Genomic DNA, 15521 nt, shown 5'->3' with positions numbered 1-15521 from the left:
AGTACAGGTAAATACAGGACATTACATATTGGCACTACTTTACTGTTTTGTTCAAATGTTTAATGTCAGGGCAATTGTGTCCGAAAGTCAAATTTCACTAAAGATCTCAGGCCTGTGTCTCTGCCCCTCGCTCTTGGTCTGCATGTGTCAATCAGACCTGTTCATTATCGGCTCATGTTAAAGTGCGCATGCGCACTCCCACGTGCGGACTGATACAACACACACGCATCTCTCGTCTCCCGTAGATTTCCGTCTCTTATGAGTCAGCTCAAACAGTCTTTCTCCATCTTCATTTTGTCCCCTACACCGAGGGAACTATATTATGATAGATCAATGCGCTTAGACACGCGGAAACGTGCTGCTTTCATGAGGATGAGCCGCATGCGGCTGCAGGTGAGCGGTAGGAGCGTTTTATGATTGATACGTGGCAGGACTAATCAGCAGTCCACGCCACGAGGAAATAAGACTCAGATTTGGGCCAAAAAAATCGTCCATTCAACCTTTAAGGTAAATCCCATTCATAATTCACTTTGTGTTGTTCTTACATGGTGAAATGCTCCATGTTCAAGTTGGCCACTATAGGAGAGACGTGGGAGCCCATTGCACAGCCATAAATCTGCCTTAAAAATGTCCCCGGAATTGAAAGTATGTGGTGTTAAGGAGGCAATCTTTGTTAAAAAAAGAGAATCATTCTTTAAACCGAAATGGAGGTTTAAGATTTAACCTTCCAGTTGTATATAATAGTGTCTTGAAACCCTGAAGCGGGAGACACCCGGGGCATTCTGATGCTTACCAGGTACTCAGTGAGGAGGGAGTTAAAGCCAGGTTACAATAGGATGTAGATAGCCCATTACAGGCTGTTAGGAAACAAAGAGGAGCCGTCTCAAGTGAAAACAAAACTCCCTTTATCAGGAGGCCCCGCCCAGTGGGCAGGGCTTACACAGAGTGGGATATAAACCTGAGTTCCCAGACTCGATTCACAGATTGAGATGACTCTTGGATGCTGCCCGGTGGTCGAGTGGGTTCAAATCCTGGCTGCAACAGTTTGCTGCATGTCCTCCCTTCTCTCTCATTCCCATTTCACACTGTCCTTTCCTGTCTGATAAAACTTAAGGGCAAAAAAAAAAAGAGAATGACTCTTGGATGGGAGCTGAAGCGTCTTGTTTTTCTAAAAACAGAGTCCAGATGAAACAACAGATTTTTCTTTCTACAACTGTTTTTTCATACAAAAAAAATAAAATAATAAAAGATACAACGATACAGAACACTGACATTTTGAACAGGTTATGATGACAGATAATGAGATTCTGGCGCAATCAAAAGAAACTGGCTCTTCAGTGTGGAGCGAGCTTCCAGACATTCATTAAATACATTAACATTGTCATATACAGTTTGTTCTCGGGATGCTGCACATCAACAGCTTATAAGCCAGCGCTATCTCTAACACATGTATTTTGCAGCACAGTCCACATAAACTCTACTGGCTTATGAGATGAATACACCCTAAACAAAGCTATGGTCTGACAAGGTACAGAGAGCAGTAAATGAGAAATGAAAACCCCTGGGAATCAATACATGCTTTGTGTGCGAGCTCTAAAAGTCTGAATGGTTTCACTCAAAGCAGTAAAAGCACAGCACAGACAATTGTGAAAACCCTTCACTGATTCATGGCTTGGGGAAATAAAAAGTACACACAAACGCATAAAGACCAGGTCTTTGTCCAATTGTAATCGAACAAATGACAAAAGGATTCATATCTACATTAACTCTCTTCTTCAACCAGCACACAATAGTGTTTTCTGGTGAGAAAAAAACTAAATTATCTTAATTATTTCTGCCTGAAGAGTCAAAACATTGTATCCCTTTATATTTCCTTTATAATATCTGATGAAGTTCTAAAGATCAGCAAAACATAAACATATTCTTGGTGACAAATAATGTGGTACAGAGTTACAAATCTTTTACATTTTGATCTAAAGTTCAGTCTTATATTCTAGGCTTCAGAACCACTGGTTATTACTGCACTTTTCTCTATCTGCAGCACTTTATCAGTCCTTCAGCACAACAACTGTTCAGGAAAAGCCCTTTTGGATTAAACCCTGAGGTGACAAGCTAATGATTGTTTCTAAACACAAGCCAATGACCACAGGTGGACCATATCCTATTATTTCTTTAGCTTTGGTCCAGCCCTTCCCCTTCACAACACCAACTTCTGTTCCAGAGACAGCCAAGTCTGCTGGGAAAAGTGAACAAAAACGGCACAATGCAAACAGCAAGAGGAGGTTTGTATGGATTTCATAGGACTACAATAGGGAAGTCAGGATTATTCAGTTAATCGATAATCATTATTATTTAGGTCACAAAGTAATAGTAAAAAAACAATATATATATAATAAATGTGAATATTTTAGAAGCACAATTAAGTGGTTTTATTTAAATCTATGGTCATTCAATTTCCTAAAGCTGGTAAAAAACTTGAGAAATATTAATATTAATACGAGATTTCAACACTGTCTCAGTAATAATTATGAATGATTGTTAAATTGTAATTTTTTTCTCACAATATTCGTGACACTAAAATCTGACATTGTGACATCCCTAAACTACAATTTGTCGACGAGGCCTTTGGCTCTTCTATTTCAGAGCCTCTCCAACAAATATTTATAATAAAAACTTATAATAAATATACTTAATAAAAAATTTAAAAAATCAAACTCAACATGGGCTGTCCCTCTCACCAGTGATTTTAATTTGAAATTATATATATATATATATATATATATATATATATATATATATATATATATATTATATACACACACACACTACAATGGCTGTTAATGGTGTTAAAAGGTCAAATAGAACAATTACATAACCTATTAGAATAATTGTGTGAAGGCCAAAAAGAAAAGGAGCAAATTCTAGGGCAGTGCCAATAAACTTAGTGTGTAGTTTTTTGTTGGGCTGTATGAGGAGCTGCCACCAACTTAGACAAACTTTGACAAACTGTGAGACATTAAGTGGGATGTTACAAGATTAACTGACTTCTATCAGTTGCCACGTGGACTCAGTAAGAGATTTCACAGCTTTGTTTTATTAATGGTATAAATCAATTCTGTATATTTAGCATTTTGAGAATGTGACGCCAACAAAATGAAATCTTAAGGTATTTGAAGAACTACAACATGTGGTGTTGCATATATTCTCAAGACGCACAACAACATGCAATAGTATGACACACCAGATCCTAGTGTGTGATTGGATAATGCAGCGTACAATACAATGAACTCTGTGTGTGGTATGGGCAGGATGGAAAAGCTTCTGCTGAACAAATGGTCCACTCGATCTTTGACTCTCACCTTGTTTTCCAGTCGTCCAATGAGCTCAGACAGACGGTTGATCTGAGCCTCCAGACCTTCTTTCCTCACCTCCACTGCTCCTGCAGCACAGAAGAAAAAACACCTCTATAATTGTTTACATTTTATACTAAAATGTTGAAGTAGTATGTATTCTATCAGGATTATTTTACATTGAAGTAGTATGTTTACTCATTAGTTTATAATATAATTTTTTCTTCATTCATGCATAATTCATGAAAGTGGGCAATTAGTGTGTTTATGCAAAGCGGTATGGTCAGCTCAAAGCCTGCAGAAGATTGGTTGCTCTGGGAACAGATTGCTTTGAGATTGTCATTTAATTAGATGTTTTTGTGTGTAGCACATCTTTTAAAGTTGACATTTAACCCCCGTTTGTCTTTAAATCCTCAAACAACCCCATAATGTCTGATTCTCTATTTAGGGCCTACTTCTTGCTCCACTGACCCCTCTCAGTCCTCTATCTGCTAATTGGAGCGCTTCAGCCAACTCTTCATTAAAAGCTTTAAGAGCCAGTCAATTAGAAGCTCCCTCCCTCTGCCGGAACACACACTCAAACGCACCCACCAAACCTGTAACCATGGAGACGGGGCTTGATAAAAGCCAGACAGTCATTTAGTCAAACTTAGAAAATAGGTGTCCAAGTCAATTACACAAAAGTGTGCAGAATTAGTGGCTTGAAAAGTCTCAGCGGGCCGCTCACAGGGATGGGCCTGTTGACTTGTGCTCAATTAAACTTGATTGGAGTAACTCCGCTCTCACATCATTTAGCTCTTCACTTTCCCCGAGACCGAATTTAAAATGGGCCCTTGAATAGGCAAAAGGAAGCAGTGATAAATGTATTTGCTTTTGTTAGGTGTTGTAGTGGTATATCGTTTTTTAAACTTTGCAACTACATTCAACTACAAATTTACCCTGGTTTACCATCACAGTCACACAAAGGCATATTAGGGCCTATTGTAGTTGAAGGAAAAATATAGGATAGCACATTTTTTAGTTCAAACATGGAAATCTGCCATAAAAAGTAATAATGTAATAATGTTTGTTTTGGATGGCATTTATAGTAAAAATATTGATTCAAGGCTGAAAACTAGATCATGATTTAAGTGACTTTATTATATACTTTAGTTACTTTTTTTGTGCTATTCTTTGATTAGAAGTTTGACAGGAGCTGGCAGGCACAACTCTTTGACTTAAACTGGTCATTGAGATGGGCCATTTCCAAACTGTCTCCTCTGTTTGACTGCCTACAGCAGTGGTCCCCAAACTTTTTGACTCGAGGGCCCCATTGGGTTCTAAAATTTGGCCGAGGGGCCGGGCCAGGAAAATATGGTGTGTTTGTGTGAACTAATGAATTACTATAAATTACACGCAAGATTTGACCTGTAACTTGTAACAAAGCAACAAATGCAAGGCTCAATGTGCAAATTGTTTTCCAAATGAATTAAATAATGATTAATTATCTACTGTCTTCTACTGTCCACAAGAGTCTTCTACTGTCCACAAGAGTCTTCTTCAGTGTCAAACACTTGCGCTTCCTGCTTGATTGCCCCCGGTGGCCATTTGTGGTGAATTTTGTTTTCTGCGCGCCATAGATTTTCTGTGAAGTGCGAGCAGTGCACTATGTGCGAGCAGTGCACTATGTGCGAGCAGTGCACTATGTGCGAGCAGTGCGCAGCTGCGCACAACTTAGAGGGAACAGTGCCATCTATTGGGGAAATGTGGGCATTACAGGCGAAAGGTAAAATGAACGGCCAGCCACAGTATCGTGAATTTGAATCCCAACTCCGACATTTGCTGTATGTCCTCCTTTCTCTCTCATCATTCCCCTTCCTTTCTTTCTCATTCCATCTACTGTCTAATAAAGCCTACTTGGACAAGCTTGGCAGGCCAGATTGAAAGGCCCAAAGGGCCGGATGTGGCCCGTAGTTTCGGGCCGTAGTTTTGGGACCACTGGCCTACAGTATATGCCCTGTTTTTCCACAATAACAGGACACAGCCCACACACACAATCGCAACAGTCTAGACCAATGTTAGTTGTGTCATATAATAATAATGGGATCTTGAATGACAGAAAAAGGGGCAAATATAACTGAAAAAAGCTAATTTGTATGTTTGAAAACTCATAAATTAGCATGTTTCTTCTTTTTTAATGGCAGATCTGTGTGTTTGAACAAGAAAATATGTTCCATCCTGTTTTTCCCCCCCTTCATCTAAAGTATAAGTGGCCCTAATACATCTTAGTCCAGAAAGGCAATGAAAAAAGAAGAAGCGATCAAGACATTTTAGAGTCTGTTCTAAAACCTGCTAACTTCCATTTCCATGTGAGTGCAGTCTTTAGCATTGCCCCTTACACGTCAGCAGCACCTATAGATCAAGACCCTCCATGTAAATGTACTGGAGGATATTTTTAGCATCTTTCTTCTATTACCCTTTGTTTCTGATCCCCCTCATCTCCCACACACGGCTTTGTCTCCATTCTGTTTTTTTTATTTACTTTCTGCACGGAGCGCTCACCTATTTCTGCCCACGTTTACGGAGTGAAAGGAGGAGAAAATGAAGGTATCGTTTGAGCCTGAGGTTTTTTCTGTACGCAGCGAAGGGGAACCGAGCCGTGGTGATTCAGGGCCAGGATGAACGCATACGTACAAGATGAAGCGGGAGAACAGAGCGGGATAGGACGTGGGGGTGGGGAGTAACAGGATTTTGGGCCATTAATCAATCGGCTTGTCCTTACTGGAGACAAAGTGTGCCTGACATGAAGGGGCTGCGCTGTCAGAGCTGTTTGGGCCAGTGCGGAGTGTGCAGTGCAGGGGGAAGAGGGAGGCGAGGGATGCAGGGTCTAAAGAGGCGTTACTGTCAACGTATGTTAAACACTGATTTATCAAAGTGCTTCAAAGCAGCAATGGAGAACTGGTTGAAATATAACTAGTGACACAATGACACATACGTTTACATTTGTCTTGACATCACATTTTTATGTTTTCAGTTTTTTAAAAGAAAAAAATAAAAACCTGACAAAAAACAACAACAACAACAACATAGGCAATAAAAGACATCCAATGAAATCAAGCCACATATTGTCTAACGTTAACGTCACATTTGGTCCAAAGTTTGTCAAATTTGTACATTTTCAAATTAGGTTTCCATTTTACAAATATTATTATTTAGTTTGTGCAGTCCTTGATTGTTAGTTCTGTTTGTGTCATCTATTATTTATAGCCTTCTTTCCTGCTGCCAGATAATGCTCCAAAGTATCCATTCATTGTATCCATGGCAGGGGTTGTGAGGCCCAAATACATTCACAAGTTCTGAAGTCAAGTGTCAAAAACAATCCCGAGTGCTTGATTTGTTTTTAGAAGCTCCTTTGTAAATTCTGATGTGCGAACAACTGGTGCTCATAAAATACCATATGCAGTCATTTCTGCATTTCAAGCAGGGGTTGACAATATTCACAAAGACTAATATTTTTGGTATTTTTGTGAAGTATAACAATAGTAAGACAATGTTGTGTCCATCCAACAGAAATGTATTAAGACATGTCCATGAATTCCCGACAGTGGTTTGCAGCTGGTGGTTAATGTAACAACAGGCATGAGCCCTTCTGCAGCCACAGAGGTCAACACCTACTTCAAGTGTGATTGAAGACTGAGCTAATAGGATTTATTACGCTGATAATCAGACTAAGTAGCAATTTGTTTTGTGTCAACTGATTTATGGTTAAAGCTAGTTGTAATTTCCTTATGACAAATCAATAACCGGCTGAGCATGCATGCTGACAATGTCATTATGAATCTTAAACAATAAATTACAATGTAGTTATCAGGATTTTTAACTTTGGTGCATTTTGAGCAGGTCAAAATGCATGGATAATTTATTACTTGGGAAATAAAGTGTTGTTGATTTAGATTGACCACAACCTAACAAGATTTATTAGAACTATAATCAGCCTAAGTAGCCATTTCACGTTACCTGATTTCTGTCTTAAAAGGTAGTTATGGTTTTTATCAATACCATAGGGAGAGCTTCCATTAATAAAAGAGGCATCTTCTGCATCAGTGGTGATGATCCATTAATAAAACCACAAACATAAAATGGAAAAAACAGAAAAGCAAAAAAAAAAGAAAAAGAAAAGTGTTCTACAACAATTAGGCCTAGTATTGAGTGCATTTATGTATACTACAGCATGGATTCTTCTGCAATAGAAGATTGATGCGTCACTGCTCTTGTTCGAAAAGCCTGTGCAGTGGGGTTTAAAATGAGAAGGATATTTTTATCTGCTGCAGGCATTACCCAGACCACTTACATTTGGTTCAATATACTGTAAAGTAATACAATATCATGTAAAGCACTGCTGCAGCTGCACTGGGATGGGAAATGCCCAATTTGACTTCACAAACTAGAACACAGAGTCTGTAGCTCTGTATATGTATAAGAGAATTACATATTTTATTTTAAGTATATTATTTATCCCTGAGTAGTAAATTAAAATCGTATGATTAATCATTACCTTATAGTTTAGTTGTCTAAACCTTAGTAATTGTAAAAAAAACGCTGAAAAATGTATCACGACGGATTGATTATTCATTTTCATTTGTATCCTGCAGTTACAAGGTGGATATTGAAGTGAAGAAAACAATTACAGGCCTATTTCTAAACTTTGAATCGCAGCCAAAATTCTTGAAAAGTAGCATCCAGTTTTAAAGACGTATTAGATGCTAATTATATTTTATCTATCTTTCAGTCTGGTTTTAGAAAGAAACATAGTACGGTCACAGCTTAGGGTTTAGGGTTCAAAATTACTTCCTCCAAGTTCTGGATCTGAAACATAACATAGTGAGGAAGGCAGCAGGACCTGATGGCATCAGCCCCAGGCTCCTTAAGTCCTGCGCAGATGAACTGTGTGGAGTTATGGAGCATGTCTTCAACATGAGCCTGAAGCTGAGGGTGGTACCACAGGTCTGGAAGACCTCCTGTCTGGTACCTGTGCCTAAGACACCGCGTCCCAAAGACCTCAACAGCTTCAGGCCAGTGGCTCTCACGTCCCACCTGATGAAGACACTGGAGCGGCTAGTCCTGGACCACCTCCGCTCCACCGTGAGCTCAGCCATGGACCCGCTGCAGTTTGCATATCGGTCTGGCATCGGAGTGGAGGACGCTGTCATCTCCCTGCTGCACCGCTCTCTCTCTCACCTGGAAAAGCCTGGCAGCTCTGTGAGGATTCTGTTCTTCGATCTCTCCAGTGCCTTCAACACCATCCAGCCGCTGCTCCTGAGGGACAAGCTGGAGACGGCTGGTGTGGAGTATGACCTGGCAGAGTGGATCCTGGACTACCTCACAGACCGACCCCAGTTTGTGAGAGCCCGGAACTGTGTGTCTGACACTCGGACCCGCAGTGTGGGGGCGCCCCAGGGCACTGTCCTCGCGCCCTTTCTCTTCACCCTTTACACTGCAGACTTCAGACATGACACGGACAGCTGTGTCCTGCAGAAGTTCTCTGATGACTCTGCCATCATCGGACTCATCACGGACGACGATGATGCGGAGTACAGAGGACTGGCGCAGGACTTTGTGGACTGGTGTCAGCGGAACCACCTCCTCATCAACGCGGGGAAGACCAAGGAGATGGTGGTGGACTTCCAAAGACGCCACTCCACTGCCCCCTCACCAGTGAACATCCAGGGAAGGGACATTGAGAGAGTGCCTGGGTGTTCATCTGAACGGCAAACTGGACTGGACTCATAACACAGACGCACTGTACAGGAAGAGTCGGCTCTACCTCCTGAGGAGACTCAGGTCTTTTGGAGTGACAGGGCCACTCCTGAAGACCTTCTACGACTCTGTGGTGGCATCAGCTCCTGTACGGTGTGGTCTGCTGGAGCAGCAGCATCACAGAGAGGGAGAGGAGGAAGCTGGACAGAGTCATCAAGAAGTCCAGCTCCGTCCTGGGCTGTGCTCTGGACTCGGTGCAGGAGGTGGGGGACAGAAGGGTCCTGGCTAGATTCACATCTATGCTGGACCATGAGTGTCACCCCCTGCAGGACACTCTGTCCGCTCTGGAGAGCAGCTTCAGTGAGAGACTGATCCACCCTCGATGTGTGAAGGAGAGGTTCCGTAGGTCTTTCCTTCCTGCTGCTGTCAGACTTTATAACAAACACTGTTAGTACTGAACACTCGCAATACTGACCTAACCTAATACTGATGTGCAATTCTGTCATATGTGCAATTACTGTGAAATTCATGTGCAATCTATGTGCTGTCGTGGCACATATTCATGTGCAATTACTGTCGTAATAATTGATTCATTGAGAAGCAAAATAATCATTTGTCGCAGCCTTTGTTTGTAATAGTGTGATTTTGTTTTGCAACTTCCCTATACATAAAGATTCATGTTCTTAATGTTGGCAGAACATTTTTAAGTAAGCTGTCAACTCTCAAGCTTCAGTGTATTCACATTATTCACAGTAGTTTATTACTATGCAGCAGCTGCATGTCCTTATCAGAATGTAGATGATTAGAACTGATCTCTGAGATGAATGATATTTAGTTCTTCCTCAGACCACTCCAGTCCCAGCTTACTTTCTCCTTTAGTACAGGCTGCAGATATAGCTTCTTGACCTTTTAGCTCCGTCTAGAAATATCATTTTGAGCCTGATTAAACTAAGCGTTCCCTTATCCCTTATACACCATATTTGAAACTGTTGGAGGAAAATAAAAAGTCTAATACTGTTGGTATTTTTAAACATTATTCTTGCAGCTCTGTCTCAGGTTTATCCCCCTTGTCGTCCTGGTGACAGATGAGTGGACTTGGGTGAAGGAAAAGTGAAAATCTAGTTAGCTACAGTGTTGACAGGCAGGGAGTCTTCTTTCAATAGTGACAATATTTCAGCAGGTAGAAACGATTTCAATCTTTTGGATCCGTCCATGTCATGTTGTGATGCCTGTTTTTGACTATCAACGTGTCTCTTTGGAATGATGGAGATTTGTTGAACAGATAAAGTTTTAATGGAGTCAATGAACTGTTTGTTTGTGATGATGTGAAATCTGCATCATTTTAAGAAGCAGGAAACACACAGACTCGAGTTAGGCTAAAAAGAACAAAAAAGGCTGAAAATCAAGAAAATTGTATCCAATAATTATAATCAACACATTCTGGATAATACTGATTAAATGCATGTTGAGTTAACAAATGACATCAGGAACAAAGTTGTTTTTATTCCACTGTGTTTGACCTCTAGCCTCTGTCCTGAGGTGTAGTACGAGTCATTTAAGATGGATTGTACAGGGCAGCCACCCCCATAACTCATTAAAAGGTTTAAAACTGAATAGTATTGTCTCCGTTCCAAGAAAATGTGAACCCTGAGTTTCTGAGACATGTTTTTTTGAAAATGTAGATTCTGACTTCAAAGACTGCTTCATATTTGAGCGGCTTGGCCTACATAGAGTCAATGTACCAATGTAGCACGTTACTTACAGCCATGGCAGGATAGGGTTTTGTCAAACTGAGAAGATAAGTGACTGTAAAAGGAAAGTTTAGAAATCACAGGCATTTTTCTTAAGCTACAAATGTACTTTTCTGTTCTATGTGTTGAATATGTCATGGAAGTTTAAGGGAAGAATGACGTCGTTCCAACAGAGCAGGGTGTAATATAGGATTATTATTAGAGTCGTTGCAGCTGCAGCTCAACTTTTTGTCCAGCTCTATTATGATTTTTCTGTTGTGGTCAGAGGTCAACATCATTAAATATATCACATGTTTCTTTGCACTGACACAGGTGGATCAATAAGTGAACAGGAGCTGCACATAGAGCAAGCCAAATCTGGCCTGTGTCAGGAAGTACTGTGGGTTAAGAAATCTTTCCACTGTGTTTTTACTTTTACAAACTGAAAGGATAAATAAAAGACCACATAAGCAGAGAATGTTGTAAGTGTTTTTTGACTGTGTTGTTGTACATTTCAAACCTGCACCAAGATGAATTCTCACAATAGTTGTGAGTTCACAAATTCATGAGAATCCATCTGGTCAAGCTCCTGTTGTGCTATAGGGCCTGAACCACCAGTGGTGCAGAGACTGGACCAATCACAGGACAGCATTGTGGTTTGAACAGAAGACAAAGGTGAAGCACCCGAATTAATCAAAACCAACATGGCGACGGACGTACCTAAACCCATTTTACTGACTTGTGACTGTGACACTTCAACCAATCAGCTTGAAGTATTCGTCTGAATGTTTCCCAATCACTTTCAGCAAGAGCCATTGTCGATTGATAAATGTGTAGATAATAGATGTGATGAACTCAATTTCAGAAACGTATATCAATCTGGTGTGAGCCAGGTTCAATCCTTGCATTTAAAACAGCAATAATAGGGGCGCTAGATCAACATAATAATAGTTGTCAAGCCTTTAATAGACATTCTTCAAAAATGAAAGGCAGAATAGGTTGGAAGAGACCTCAGTTAGCATTTATACATTTAAATACTGTCATCAACCTAAATAAAATGAAATGTCAATTAAATAGGTTGTTAAAATTCCAGTTTGTAAGCAGGATGCTCAATCTCTAGATGGTGACACTCATTTATCAAACGCCTCTACTTCTCTTTGTGTCAAGGGAAACGCAGATAATAAAACCAGACACATTTTACAGTTAATGCAAGTTATTATGACAAAGGTCATTATGACAAAGCATTCCGTTACTTTTCAACCAAAATATAACCCTTTTACAAACATCAATCAATGTATAATCTCTTCATCAAATAAACGTTTTGTGTGATGTCATAGTGAAGTTAGAACGTGCACAACTACCCCCTGTATGTGTCTTTGATTTGGTAAGTATTTTGTGTCTCAGAGGCATCACATTCACAAATCACTTCTCTGAAACATCTACAATGAGGCTAAATCATACTCCTCCCTAACATACCACTTACTGTGAATGTGCTGAAAGTCAAATGTCACAGTGTTTTAAATACAACAAATCGATGCAGCGTCACCTCAACACACGATGGATTAAAGCTACGACAAAAACTCAATCCCTGCTTTGGGCGGAGAACAACAACTTCAATAGATGCAATCAGTCTCCATTCTCAGTGGGAATTAAGTACCGGTAAATTGAATATTTTTGTGAGCTGCTTAACAACCTATTCTTTGATGATTTTTAAGAATGTCTTTGATTACTATTATTATTTTGGCTATTTGAAAATGAGCCAATGTATAATGACATATTTTCATAGTTTCATTTCAAATCAGCTTTGATGAGGCGTAATCGTATGCATATATAATTTAATAATAATGGAATATATAGTTACATCATATACTGTATTAAAATGTATAAAAACTCCTGAGCTGAGTAAAATAAAATGTAAGATTTTGATTTTAACATGATTCATGTAAACTTAGAGGTAGTTATCTGATTCTTCTTCACGCTGCACTGTGATTGGTTAAATCCACCTGTCACTCACAGAGCCTTACTCAAGGAGAGAGTGCTGAAATGTATCTATGTTTGAACTGTATTAAAGTACAATCTCACCAAATTAGCATAATATATTGTCACAGGGTTCAGATCACAATTTGCGTAAAAAAACTGTAAAATTCCAGTGATTATCTCTGACAATTGTGAGCAAACCTTGGCATCTTGAATCTTTGCAGAGAATTTTTTATTTTCAAATTTACACAATTTTCCACTGAATCTGAAGATTTTAAAATCTACGCACTGAAAAAAACGGGTCTACAGCAGTGTTGGACAAGTTACTCAAAAAGTGTGATACACCATATATTACCAATTACAGACGTAATATATTAGAATTACAATATTATTGTCAGAACATTTTTACACCACTCGTGTTATTTTTGGTGATTTAATTTTGTCGTTCCACCAATTTGTAGTTCAAAATTTTCGTCATATTATTGTAAGTGACAGTATTTTCTAATCATCATGTAACTGGTCACCCACTTTTTTTTTTTTATAAAACTGTTCATGTTTCATCTAATTTAAGACAATTTCCGCTTCAAACGTGCTGTAAAAATGCCTATAGCCTTTAAACTGTGTTTAGACTCTCTGTGTCCCTCTTTTGAACCATCATCCACAGTCTGAGAACCCCTGCTGTAAATCAACATTCACTTTCACTTAACTGATACAAGCACTTCAAATATTTAGTGCCAAAACACTTACAATGATACATTCATAAAACTGGAGTTACAAAGTAAGCCAGGCCTATACTAATGAATAGGCTGTGCAGATTACGCAGCTCCTCAGATCAATAAGTCCTCGTGACAATTACAGCCGCTTGGCGCACGTTGTAAAGAAAACTACAACACTAGGTAATCTCGGTCCTCTTCTAGGACACTTGGGAGTTAGTTAGGATCAGTCAGTCTTAAGTTTAGCCCAGTGTTTACTTCTCTCATCCCTGCGTAATGAGCCACTGATGGATGCATCTCTCTATTATGAGCGAAAGCAAGAAGTGTGGACCGACACGGTGTCATGAGGCAATAAGGACTTTTCTCCATGATATGGGCGGGACAGTAGGTGTGATGTGAGGAGCTGAAGCACAAGCCCTGCTCGCACTGGCCTGAGGAAGCTCCGGTACTGCCCCGATTAATGTTCATGTCAACAGCAGATCACAATGAAATGCCCTTGTAACTCGCATTACTGAGAATGTAACGGATATTATATTGCAACAAATTATATACATCAGTATCTGAAAAATGCAATATATTACTGTTGTACTATTACTTAGCTACCGTGTTACTCCCAGCACTGGTCTACGGTGGATCATACTACTGACATAGCCGCGGGTATGCTAGGGTGTGTCGATGCTGACCAAACAAGGAACTCTCACACCAAAAAATATTAGTACTTTTACTTTTACTAGTGTTAATAGGTCCAAGCCTACTTAGGGGGATTTTCTTTTGCTGGCCAGCGTTGTACAAGTGCATACATACGTACATTGTTTCCCTCATGCTTGCAGTCAGGTTTGTTTCCCTCTCTCCCTTTTGACCTGGTGTACAAGCTTCTCAGTGGGCGCATCTCATTTAAGGCGGTTTCCTCTCTTTTCTCTCATTGTCTGACTCTGTGTTTACGGCTATCCTCGTCTTCCTTCTTTGATCATTGCTGCGGTTCGTTTAGTGTCTCGAAAGGATGTCCATCTCACGGTTTGTTTAAAAAACATCATCTACTCAAGTTATGTTTCTGGTTTCCTGCCATGTTTTGCGCACACATGTGTAGGCAATTAAACCTTTTTAAAATGCAGTATCAGAACAACATGCACTTGCCCCTTTAGTGGCCGAGAAGATTAACAAGTCAGTGCTGGGCTGAGAGCAAGAGAGAGGAGGGTGAGAGACATATATTGAATGCACGCTCTTAAAGCTGGTATCGTGGCACCAACAGGACTGGTGTCTGGGGTGACACTAGACTTTCTCACAATATTTCACATGTATTAAGCATAAAACGTCATAAAACGTTGCAGTCCTGGGGGAGGGCCCTCTGCCAGGCCCCTTGAGGTGCATAGCATTTTACTTTTAAGACAAAACAAAACAAAATGGCCTGTGCCCCAGTACAGCTAAAGCTCTATTGTCATTTCTGTTCAGTAGGTGAGTAAGATTATATAATAGGGAAGACCTGTGTTACACTAGGTGAGTATTTTGCACACAGACATTTTTGGAGGCACACCCAATATCTATCAATATTTCTGGATACACTACTGGATCATACCATGGAAACATTTTTAAAAATACCAATATATCAGTGTCCTTCCTCCTGTCACTTTCCATGAAGTGCCTCAATGTTTTTTCAGGTCACAGTGACGCGACCCTCAGATGACTAAATGAAGGCTTTGCTCTGACACTTAGGAAAGCTCTATATGGGAGATTGATTATAGTTTTCTTGCCCTTTTTCCTTCCTCAAAGTTTGCGGGTGAAGTGGCAAGTTGTTGAAGAGGATGCTGAGTTGTGGTATATAAAAAAAACTCACATGGCCTTGGATCCTTTCAAATTGTCGATGTATAAGATTTATTATGTGAAGTGCTGACAGACTCATGTTTGTATAATTGCCTCTTCAGCTCTTTCCATCATATGCCCTGCCATTTACCGCCACTTCCTCCTTTCACCTTTTCCAAAAACGGTTTGCTCCTTTACTGCTAGATAAGCTGTGATCA

At 40.0% G+C, this 15521-nt stretch overlaps 1 protein-coding gene across 2 annotated transcripts in view; it reads right to left on the bottom strand.

The window, feature by feature from the left end:
• Window positions 1–15521, bottom strand: part of necab2 (N-terminal EF-hand calcium binding protein 2) — a 115711-nt gene that overhangs the window by 37372 nt on the left and 62818 nt on the right. For both annotated transcript variants that reach the window (XM_072435151.1, XM_072435150.1), the window contains exon 8: window positions 3360–3439. In XM_072435151.1, coding sequence (XP_072291252.1) covers window positions 3360–3439 — 80 coding nt within the window. The remainder of the gene's footprint in view (window positions 1–3359; window positions 3440–15521) is intronic.

The sequence above is a fragment of the Eucyclogobius newberryi genome, unplaced genomic scaffold, assembly GCF_026437365.1.
Source record: "Eucyclogobius newberryi isolate DKJ021-1_F unplaced genomic scaffold, fEucNew1.0.hap1 SCAF_7, whole genome shotgun sequence".
In the NCBI taxonomy this organism is placed as follows: Eukaryota; Metazoa; Chordata; class Actinopteri; order Gobiiformes; family Gobiidae; genus Eucyclogobius; species Eucyclogobius newberryi.
This window is presented reverse-complemented; position numbering and strand designations above follow the sequence as displayed.